The 11,480-nt window shown below is 50.3% G+C and overlaps 1 protein-coding gene across 13 annotated transcripts in view; it reads right to left on the reverse strand.

The window, feature by feature from the left end:
- The window catches only part of CD44 (CD44 molecule (IN blood group)), an 87,321-nt gene extending 76,444 nt beyond the window's left edge, over positions 1-10,877 (reverse strand). For 3 of the 13 annotated variants that reach the window (XM_070383557.1, XM_070383558.1, XM_070383556.1), the window contains exon 1: positions 10,635-10,868. In XM_070383557.1, coding sequence (XP_070239658.1) covers positions 10,635-10,701 — 67 coding nt within the window. In that variant the 5' untranslated portion in view covers positions 10,702-10,868. Of the gene's footprint in view, positions 1-10,634 lie in introns of all 13 variants that reach the window. The other 10 variants (XM_070383560.1, XM_070383559.1, XM_070383562.1 and 7 more) reach the window with 7 other exon arrangements.
- Between the last annotated feature and the right edge of the window lie 603 nt (positions 10,878-11,480).

Raw genomic sequence — 11,480 nt, forward strand, 5'->3', positions numbered from 1 at the left:
GCCAGAAGGATCCGGAGGAGTCCTCTGAGCAGAGCACCTTGGCCCAGGAGTCCATCCAGCCAACTGGCATTTAGTGTAACTCGGTCCATATGCTTGTTGTTTCTGGTATGGACTAATAATTCACTTCTGGTATTTAACACAAACCAGGCATCACTTTTGTGCGTTGGGGGGCAGTTGTGGGGGCGGGGAAGGGACTGTATCATAGCGTGTTATTCCTTGCATTAACTTTCATGAGGCTTAGGTGTTCATGGGCCTGCAGAATGGTGGGCTTACAGAATGTGAGGCTGGGAAAGGACTGCACAGATCAACTAGAAGCCTGCTGTCTCATCTGACACATGGAAAATTGGAGGCAAATTGGCGTAAAATGATTGGCTCTGAATCACAGTCAATCAGTTACAGAGAGGTGCTGAAGAATTACAGGCATTTCTATACTCGAGGCGCCTTCTGTGTGCTAGACCCGAGCTCCGGACACTGGGTGCTGAACATTGTCCTAGACGCTTAATGTGTGCAGCCACTGGGGCTCACGCTGCTCCAATGGGGCCGGGAGGAGAATCAACCTGTTCCACAGCCCCTCCTCCTTCCACACAGCCCTCCTCCAAAGCCAACCTTCTCATTCCCATCCTACCACACGGAACAGCTGGTTCAGTACAGAGGTCTTTAAATCACTGAAAGAAAGAACTCCTCCCTTTTTTCCTTTTAACATAGTGACCAAGAAGCCCACCTCTTTTCTCTAAGTGTCACTGGAACATGATTTTGAGGCTTGGGTTCTGCGTGAGGTTAGATTTGGCAGTGTTGGGGCTGAGAGGCAGACAGACCTCTAGGAAATTAAGATCCTTGGTCTATGGACAAAACCCAGTGAGCTCTAAACTTTTCCTGGTTTGCCTGATACGTCAAACTCGAAGAAAGACACACTCAAACTAGAGCGAATGCAGAGTAAAATGATGTCAAGGAGATGTGAGGATCAGTATAGGAAGCACGAGAAAAAAAATAACAGGTTTCTGTATATCAGAAAGATTTAAAAAGATGAAAAAACATTAGCCAGAACCTATGAAAATCACAAAAGGTAAATGATAAAGATGGCTTTGCTAGCCAAATCTAGAACTTTCATTCATTCAGTCCAGCATTTATTGAACGTCTACTATAACTGAGAAACTGACAGATGGGAACCTCAAGGATACAAAATTGTACATAATGTACATAAAACAGAAGCTTTTCCCTAAGGAGCTTATAGACTCACCTGTGAAAGAGAACAGAGGCCATAATATAGCTCAGCAGCATCCTTTGAATTTTTTAGATAGAAATATGCTCGTGGGCTTTTCATGAATCATCAGGGAGAGACAACTAGTAGACAAAAGGGCAAAGCAAAAGTCACTTGAGGAAGTCTAGAGCAAAGGTCTCCAACCCCCGGGCCATGGACCAGTTTTGGTCTGCAGCCTGTTAGGAACCAGGCTGCACAGCAGGAGGTGAGCAGTGGGTAAAACTAAAACCATTTTCCCGCCCTGTCCATGGAAAAATTGCTGCCCATAAGACTGGCTCCTGGTGCCCAAAAGGTTGGGGACTGCTGGTCTAGAGGGATGAGTCTGACATCTAAGGTTGACCTTGGGAAGATAACTAATTCTATCACAGAGAATCCACTACAAAGATGAAATTCTGGGCAGGAGATTTCTATGGCAGTATTACTTGTCTCTCCAAACTCTGCTTTATGTCTATGTGACCAGCTTTCTTGTGGGTACCTATACCCTTGTCCTCCCCTTGTAGGGAAGTGTGGCCCTGAAACTCACTGGTGGCTGAGGGGCTGACTCAGTGACGTCAGCTGGTCTGCTATAGACTATAAGATGATGCTCAGCTCTGTTGGAATCTGTTTCATGAACTGGACACATGCAACAATGGCAACATTCGTAACTGGCATACAGTATTTATGCCATTTGATACTTTTGGAGCCAGGGGCCTGGATAGAAATGATCTTCCAAGCCAGAGGCAAGAGACCAGGTCTGAGCTGCATGGAATTGTTCCTTTCTCCCTGGCATCTCAAGTTCCATAATGGTGAACACTTGTGAAGAGGCCTTATCATCCCCACTCTAATATCCTGGTGGGTTCTCTCTGAGAGAGGAAGTACAAGATGCTGCCTAGATCCACTATTGATGTGTGGTTTCTTCTAGAAGGCACTGCAGACCTACTCAAGTGCAAAAAGATGTACTGAAATTGAAACAGACGGGGTTCTGTGAGGAGTCGCTGCTCCCGGGCCAAAGGCCCAGCTGCCTACCTACAGGCTGAGTCGGAGGTCTCAGGGGCCTTTGCTTTCCCCTTTCTGGGAGAGCACCCAGAAGAAATGCTACGTGCCCTCTCCCATGCAAAGGCTACCTGCTGGGCCAAACAACAGCCAAGCCACAGGTCTGCACTGGAGCTTGGAAGAAGGGCAGAGTAAATGTCTAGTTTTGGCCCGATTTCATGTGCCCAGGGTGAGCATGACCTGCTGCCTGACACTCTTCGCTCTCAGAGTCTATCCTTCTGTCTCCAATTCGAGCTGGTAGAGAAGGTCCTGGCATTAAGGACCCTTAAGCTGAGGGCAAACGTTTTCACTGCTGTTCGACTGGCTCCTCTCCCAACTTTATCCTGTCATGAGCCAAGGTCCTAGACGATGGAGCCATCAGTCAGCAGCGTTCATCCACCATCCAGGGAACAAGTATGAAGTGATACTGAACAAATGACTCGGTTCACCACCCCCTGAATCCTACTCCTTCCTCAACCTACCCCACTCCACATCCCATATGGAAGTAAGCAGACCTTCTATCCAGGAACTGGAATGAATGAGCCGCAAAGAGTAGGAATGGGAAGACGTTTCCATGACAACTTCTTTCTCCTTCATATTTGCAGCTCCAGCCCCCTCCTCTGACATCACGCACATAAACGGAGAGCAAATCCAGCTCTGTGGATGTTATGATCCTGCCCAGCAGTGTACTAGCAGGTATGAAGACAACCAGTAAGCATACTAGCAGGTATCACTGTTTGGGTTTCTGGACACCCTGATGTCTTGATATACTAAGGAAGGCAGAGCAATGCGGTCAGCAAGGACATGAACCCTGTAGCTAGACCACCTGGACTTGAAACCCAGCTCTACTGCTTACCAGCTCCGTGGCCTTGGGCAAGTTATTCAAATTCTCTATGCCTCTGTTTTCTCATATGTAAAAGAGGGATAATACGAGCACGCCTTCCTAAGGTTAGTGCATGGATTAAACATGTTAGTAGAGGGAACAACAGGATGATGTCAGCATGTGGTCAGGACTCCGTGTTTGCTATTATTACCAACAGTAGTGACAGTATCTCCAATATATACAACTGACTGCAAAGAAACAAACACGAAATGTACAAGAGCTCTAACTCTCCAGAAAGGTTGAGGGTTAGAAAGATGAACTTTCAGGCACAGCTCAAGGAGACTCACCATGACACCATGGCAAAGTCTCAAAATTACTGGTCTCTGTGAATTCTCTCTCTCCCTAGAATTTTGCACTTAACATTCACTCTCAAAAACTGAAGACTCGGGAAAGATTTTGGGGACCTAGGTTTTGCAAATCACCTCCTTGGTGACTCAGCCCCTCCCCACCCACCTGGAACCTATCTGCCCACACTTGTTCTTAGGAGAGACTCTTGCCTCAAGAGGACACACCCAGGCAGCCGATGCACCCCCAAACTCAGGGAGATCTGGGTTTGTGAGGTTCTGGACCCCCCTGACACTCACCCTTCATCCTGCCCCCAAGTTTCACGGGGTGGATGAGCCATGGGTAGGCAGGACCTGCCCCATTTGTGGTCAGCATCACACGTGGCAAGCTCCATGGAGACAAAGCACCGTTGGCCTCCACATCAGACGTCAGGCTTTGCTGAAGACCTTTAGTAGCTGCAGGAGTCCCACAGAGAAGGCAAGGATCTTCTGGGAAGTTCTTCCACTTCTCTGCCAGCTGCTAACACCTTCCAGAAATTGGAAGGGGGCAGTGTTGGAGGGGTTGGAAGGGAGAGTGTGGGTCTCTCACCCAAGAAGTCCAGCGTCAGATTAGCATCTCCAAAATAAGCCAGCGTTCCAAGTGGGCCACTGCCCAAGAGTGTTTTATTTTGAGGTTTCAATATGGGACTGGGTGTCATCATCCGGCCTAACTCCCACTCCCTCCTTGGCCCAAGAAGTGAGTCATCCTGTCCTTAGACAGACGTCCCCAGTCACGGCAAGCAGCCACCAAAGCCGCAAACAGATGGGTGATCTCCCTACTTGGGCAGACCAAAAACGAGTCCTGTGGTGGGCCACTGTCCAGCCAAGTGCTCATCTCAGCCTTGTCCTGGAGGCAGTCCCCATCACCACTATCATGTACAGATAGAGGCCTCTGCATCTTAGGTAGACTGTGCAGCATGTCTTCATATACCTGGATGTAGTAATTTCTATATTCTAAATATTCATTTCAGTTCCACAGTAACAGATAACAAATATGGGCCAGGACTGGGTTCTGAGACTACAAAAATGAATGCGATTCCATCCCTGATGTCAGGGGGGCCCCCCACAACACTGCAGAAGAGAGATAAGAGAAGATCTATCTGGTCTGGGGTTTTCCGCCTATGAGAAGTGTGAAAGTCATGAGCACCTCTTGGCCCCAGAAAATAAATATGCTTATTGATCTTAATTTCCCTGTGCAGTTTTTAGGCTAATTAACTGGGGACCTATGGAGACCAGATATCTCCTTGTCAGAGACGAGGTTGGCCACCATTCAGTGACGCCAGGGATTCTCAGCTGGGGGTGACTTTATCACCACCCCCCCGTTTGGCCATGTCTGGAGGCTATATAGGCTGTCACACCTGGCCAGGGGGCGGGGTGGTGGCGGTGGCAGGCGTGCACTTTCAGAATCTAGAGTGTGAATATACCAGAGATGCACCATCAGCTGCTATCCAGGAAACCGTCCACTCGACCACAAGCTACTTGAGAGCGAGGACTGTGCCCTGTAGACCATGAGTTCTCAAGACTGCTTGGTGCACCAAATGGGCAGCAAGTGTGTGAGCATTTGCTGGATATATTGCCCAGTTAATGAACTTGCTCAAGAGTGGGTAAATGAATGGCAGGACAACAGAAATACACACGGCCTGGGCTTATTACCGCTTCTTCAGATGCTCAAATCTTCTCTTGTGCACACAGCCCCCTCTTCTTCCCCATCACTGAGTCCCCCAGGCCTCCTGGCTGTGTCTTAGCTCAGCAAGGCTGTCAGTCTTGTGGTCCTAGTTGGGCATGCTGTCACTCCTTGGTAAGGTGTTCCCATGTAGAACCTTAAGGTTCTTGGATACAGTCCTGCTCTCCCAAGACACCTTATACAAACTTAACGACTGACCAGCAATACCACATTATGGGTAGACACGTTCAGATACTTACACACCTATGGACACACCCACCATGTATATGTCCACACCTAGCAAGTATGTCATTTTTCTTGGGGCTTCACATATTGGGATGATCAAGAAAGAGAGAGCAGAGGGGCACAAATGTTCCTCTCCAAAGTATAAATTTTCTGAACCAGATAGCAATTTAATTGGATAGTAATTTAATTAGGCTGATTCATGAGCTGTGGAGATTTGATTTTCACTTATGCGAAAATCCATGCAAGTTTCTGACTTCTAATCACACAAAGTCATGCAGTTCTTTGTAGAAAAAAAATCTATATTAAGTCAAAATATACATTGGACTTCAACTGGTAGAATATATGCATGTTTGAAATCCTGACCCTCCTGGAAAATCCAGAGTTCCCAACCAGACTTCAACTGGTAGAATATATGCATGTTTGAAATCCTGACCCTCCTGGAAAATCCAGAGTTCCATGCCAAGCCAGATCCCACAACCACACACTTAAGAAAACACTCTGGCAGATCGGGCTGGCTTCCCAAATCCTTGCTGGGCAGCTTCGAGGGAGCACACTTTTTAAGAAAAATATCAACTTGCTAAGGGATTAAGAGTGGCGTTCCAATTTAAGGTTGGAGGCATCAGCCTCCCCTGGCGAGTCTAGAGAACACTGGTGTGTTTCCCACTGAAGCAAAGACACAAAGGAAACTGAGTCATCAGCATCTGGCTGTGCAACCCCTCAGACATTCTCTCTGAAGCAGAAAAGATCCCCTTTGAGAACTCCACTTGGTCTGGCGGGATTTGCACCTGCTTCAGTTCATTCTTTCACAAGACCCACTTCCCTTTCAGTCTCTTGGTGGAGTCAACTAAAATGGAGGGCAAGACAAGGGTAGCCAGTAACTCAGCCCCCATCCCAGCCAGGATGGGTGGCCGGGGGAGGCCCGCTTCCCTCCCACAACCTCCTCTTCACCTGGAACCGTCTGACACTCAAGGCCAAGCTGAAATCTCACTTGAGTGGCCACGTGTCACCTCACACCCAACACCGATGTTCCGTTCAAGATCCTTGCCTTTTCTAGAGAACCGTATCAGCCCATCACCGGGGTCCTCGACACTCCCCCTCACTGGGGCACACACAAGCTGCTAACCGCTGAGGGTTTCCACTGAGCATGTAACAAGGGGGCTTCCTGGGCCATTGCACCTAGAATGCTTGCAGGGTCAGAGCCTCTGCAAGCCCCCCCACCCTTTTTTTTGTTTCCAGGCAGAAAGCCTTGCCCTGACTTGTCTCTTAGACAAGGAACAGCCTCTCCCTTTTTTCCAAGCCTGCAAATGAGAGCATGTCTAGAAGGGCAGCTGGACTCTGATAAGGGAATTGACTTATTTTAGTAACAAATAGCTAGGTTGGCATCTCTCGACAGCTGTGGCCAGGACTGGAGAGAGACAGGCCAGGGCAGAGCAGGGCAGCCAAGAGTTCTCAGCCTGCCGGGGAAGAGGAAAGTCACTCATCCCAGGCTTCATGTTTGCTGGCCTCACACAATTTCCAGAGTCCTCCAGAGGGAAATACCGAATCAAAGGAACACAGGCGCTGGAGGCTAACACAGAGGATGTGGGACAACAGAGGACCCCAACTCCATCACTCATACTAGCTGTGTGTCCTCGGGCAAGTCATTCCATCTCCCTGAGCCTCTCAACTTCTTTATCTGGAAAATGGAATGAAAAGATTGCTAAACATACACAGGGCTGTTGCGAAGCTTATATTGGATAACCTGTTCAAAGCCCATGGCTGAATGCCTCGTATGAAGTTGTGTGCGTGTGTGCTCAGTTGCGTCCGACTCTTTGTGACCCCATGAACTGTGAAGCCCTCCAGGCTCCTCTGTCCATGGGATTTTCCAGGCAACAATACTGGAGTGGGTTGCCATTTCCCCCTCCAGGGGATCTTTCTGAGCCAGAGATTGAACCCACATCTCCTGCGTCTCCTGCCTTGCTGGCAGATTCTTTACCACTGAACCACCAGGGTCAGTGCTCAGTAAATGGTATTTCCTGCAGATTTAGGTCCCTACTTCGTAGAGGAACCGAGTGTCAGGCTTTTCAAGCTGGGATGCTGCTAACTGAGAGGGATCCAGCAACACTCCAGGAGACACTGGACAGTTCAGAGGCTCGATAAAAAGAAATTTATCATCTTTATTCTTACATTAAACTCAAACTGGATATATTGTCGAGGAAAATATAAAATTGTATTGAGCGTTTAAAGACAGCAATTTAAGGTGTGTTGCTACCTCTGTAGACCACACATTCCCCACCCACTGTAAGTAGTGGAGGTGGGGCTCAGACCTGGAGGATTAAGGTATTTCAGAGACCTGAGGTTTGGAAAGTGTCCTGTGCTAACACTCAGCCTGAGAGAGGGGAAGTCACCTTTCTCTCTTTGGGGGATCTGTTTCCTCCTTGGGAAAAAGAAAGGGTTTTTCTAAATGATTCTTGGAGTCCCCATCTCTGAGTCTACAATAGTGAGTCAAGAAATATTTCTTGAATGAGTGGAAAGGGATCTGTCATAAACTAAGAATTTCACACTGCCCAGCAGCCTCTCCAAATTGCGTGGGCCAAACTGGAAAAAGAACGGAAACTTTTTCTACTGGCTGCAAGACTCAAACACACCTACTTGGCACTGTGCCTTTGCAGGAAGGAAGATGTCCATTGTGTATTTGGGGAGCAACTGAATTAACTGATGCTAACCAACCTCAGGGGTAATGGAGGTTGGCTTTGTTGCTGCTTCACCCAGGAAAACACAGCCAAAAGTTTAACTCCCAGAAAGAGGGGTCTCTAATGCTCAGAGGGATCAGAGCGGTGCCAGCCAGCCCCAAAGCCCCAGAGCTCTTAGCTGCACCCCTCTTTCTAAACACCAGGGGCACAATTCTCTAGCAAGGACCTCTCACCCACAGAGGACAGGAGGCAGACAGATACAGAAGGCTCACTTCACTGCTCTTTACCCAGGGCTACTTTCTTCCTTCCATGTGTGAAACCTGGTTCAACATATCTGTTCTCCAACTTAGAGTTTGGGTCCAATGCTGCTTAACTGTATTTGGTCATGTCTCTACTTCTTGCTTTTCAGTATGAAGATCAAACCCCTTCTTCCTCCCCAAATCCTTGCCACTTGCCGAAATGTCCACATTGTCCTCCAGAGCCCACCGCCTTTGCTGGTGGGGCACCAGAAGAGTCTCCCCGCCTCCTCTTTGTCCTTCCTCTCTCTGCCGGCCCAGCCCGAGCCCACTGTTAAGTCACATCTCCTTTCCAAGCCTCAGTTCCTTCCAAATAGCTTGATAAGCGCATGAAAGCCTGGGCCCAGACAGCTATTGCTACTGGCATTTTTTTGCGCTTCCTCCAAATGACGCTGCCCAAAGGGACCACGGAAACCCAGAGCAGGAGTAAGCCTGCCCATCTAGGGGGAAGGCAGGAACTTCAAGGGTCAGGACAGTACCAAATATCGGGGGATGGGGCCCTTTAGAAGAATTTGGGCTACAGGATGGAAGGAGTCAGGAGTCAGAATCCTCAGAAGCAAAGCAGAAGATGCCCCAGGGAGGTAACATATAAATGGACTTCCCTATAGGCGAGAGAGAGAGAGAGAGAGAGAGAGAGAGAGAGAGAGAGACACCAGCCTGGTTCCTCTTCCCTGAGGCCAGGCTCACAGCTCTCCCTGAAATCTTTCCCTCCTCTCTCCCATCCCAAGTCTTTCTGCCTTTCAAGAGATCCTTGGAGCTCCAGTTCCCCTTTGAAAGCCTCCTCTAAAGCCTCTGGTCCACCACCTCCTTCCACAAAATCCTTTCTGAGTTTGTCCATGTCATACATGCCGCTTAACCAGTGCTAACTAAGCAACAGGCAAAGAAGCTTGGTTCACAGAACCAGCAGTCTTCTGACTGTGTGAACACAGACAAGTCACTTAACCTCTCTGAGCTTCGGTTTGTTGCCCTCCTGCAAAACAGGGCTAACGACAGGACACTTCTCAGTGGGCCATTGTTGAGGGTAAAATGAGATAACGCATGTAAAGAATTTAGCACAGTGCCTGGCCCAGCCCAAATGTATAGTAAATGGTGGCTGGTGCTGCCATTGTGATTACTGTTAATTATTATTATTAATTATTATTTTTCTGATTCAGGAATCTAAATCCTAGACCCTTACTTATCCTCAGTCTAAAGTATCCCGGTAGGACTGTGTCTCTTACTTTCCTGGTACCCCCAGAGCTGGGTTTAATAAACACTTGCTGAGTAGAATTAACCATAGGTTGAGCTGTCTTAATGACCCATCTGGCACTTCTTAAAAGAAAAATTAATTTTGCTAGCGATAAGCAAATCAGCCATGTAATTATCTGTACATATAAAGACAAAGAAAAGGAATGCTGGGAGTTCAGCCTTGCCAGAATACCTCACACGCAGCCACCCCCTCGACAGCCCCTGAGAGGCACCGACCCTGTGGGGATGGGATACCGGCTCCGGGATCCCTGATGCCACCCAGGAGACTGCTTCCCTGTCCTGCTCCGAGGCTGCCAGGCACCCATTGGGAGCCACATGACTGTCTGGATTTCCCCTAACTGATTGGCAGCCTGCAGGAGGTTGCCAGGATGGAGCAGCTGGCCGAGTCACTGCCTATCCTACTCACACTCCCTGCCCCAGGCTGGCACCTCGTGGCGACCCAGAACCTTGCCACAGAGAAGGTTCAAGTTCCCACAAGCGTTAAAATTGTTCGTGACTGGAGCCAACTGTAAGAGCTTTAGAACCTAGGTGAAAAGGGAGAGCCACAGGAACGCGGGACCCCCTTCTGGGAAGCTTGTTGCCACCAACCCTCACACATGGCAACAGTGCTCACCTCTATGGCCACCTCGCCAACACCCCTGTCCCTACCCCAGCCCCTGTCCCTGCCCTGCGCAGCCTGGCTTCAAGCGCCCTTGGGCACAGGAGTCTGTTAGTCCAGACACAGGCTGCGCGCACCCAGGAGTACAGCTCCTTTCTGCCTTGTGCTCCACCGGCTCCAACCACCCCACCCCAAACCGCGCGCCAACAGCCTGCTGCCCAAACAGCGCCAACTTTTCTGCGCTCTTTCTCTTCGCCGTTCCACAAAACGGTGCTTCCCACCGACAGGCTCTCCAAGAGCTTAGCGCAAATCCTCGCCCGGTCCTCCTTCGCCAAATCCCAGCCGCTCACCGCCCATCTGACCCCGACCCCCCAGGGCCAACGGAGCCCGCACGGCTGGGTCCGGGCCACTCCCTCCCGTCCGGGCGGGCACTCACCGATCTGCGCCAGGCTCAGCTGCACGAGGCAGAGTCCCCAGGCTGCGCGCCACCAAAACGTGTCCATGGCGTCGGAGCGACCGACCGAGCGAGCGGAGTGGAGCCGGAGGGGCCGGGCGCTGGGCGGGGGCCGGCGGAGCACGGGGCAAGCAGGGCGCCCGAACCTGTCGGAGGCTGGGGTCCGGCTGGCAATAAGGGCGCCTCGGAAGTTGGGTGCAGTTTTTATTCGAGGGTTGAGAGAGTGACCTAAGAGGGAGGGAGCGAGGGAGGACACACCCAAGCGAAGGGGCTGGGACTAAGCAGCCGGCAGAAGTTTAAAGACGTACCAGCTCTCCTTAGCCCTGGCCCCTCCGCCCCCGCCCTGTTCTCCCCCGAGATAATAAAGCGGGGTGCCTGGGCGCGCACCCCGGAGGGCCGAGGGGCCCCCGTGCACCCAGGACGCACCGACTTTTCTCTCCTGGCGGCTGGGAGCGCAGCCTTTGGACGCAGGAGGGAATGACTGAGTCCTGAAACCTCGCCCCTTTGGGTTCAGCTTCTGGCCTCTCCCCTCCACGAAGTTTCTCTTTTGACTCAGGCTGGGGAACTCTTCTCTGTGGGTTTCACAGGCAGCTGGATATTCTGGGAGAGGGGCTGGGACAGTGGAAGTGTGGTTTTTCCCTGCCCATGGTCGGGAGCTTGCGATTCTTCCAGGGGAGGAAGAGCTCATCGACCTTCCCTTGAAAGAGAAGGGAGTTCATTAACACGCTTCGGGTGGACTTTTGATTCTTACCAGGACTGCTTAGGGAAAGCTAAGCTAGCCAGCCACGGGGCTGGTATTTGGCTCTACTGACCTGTGCATCATCTTCC

Source organism: Bos mutus, chromosome 15 (assembly GCF_027580195.1).
Source record: "Bos mutus isolate GX-2022 chromosome 15, NWIPB_WYAK_1.1, whole genome shotgun sequence".
In the NCBI taxonomy this organism is placed as follows: Eukaryota; Metazoa; Chordata; class Mammalia; order Artiodactyla; family Bovidae; genus Bos; species Bos mutus.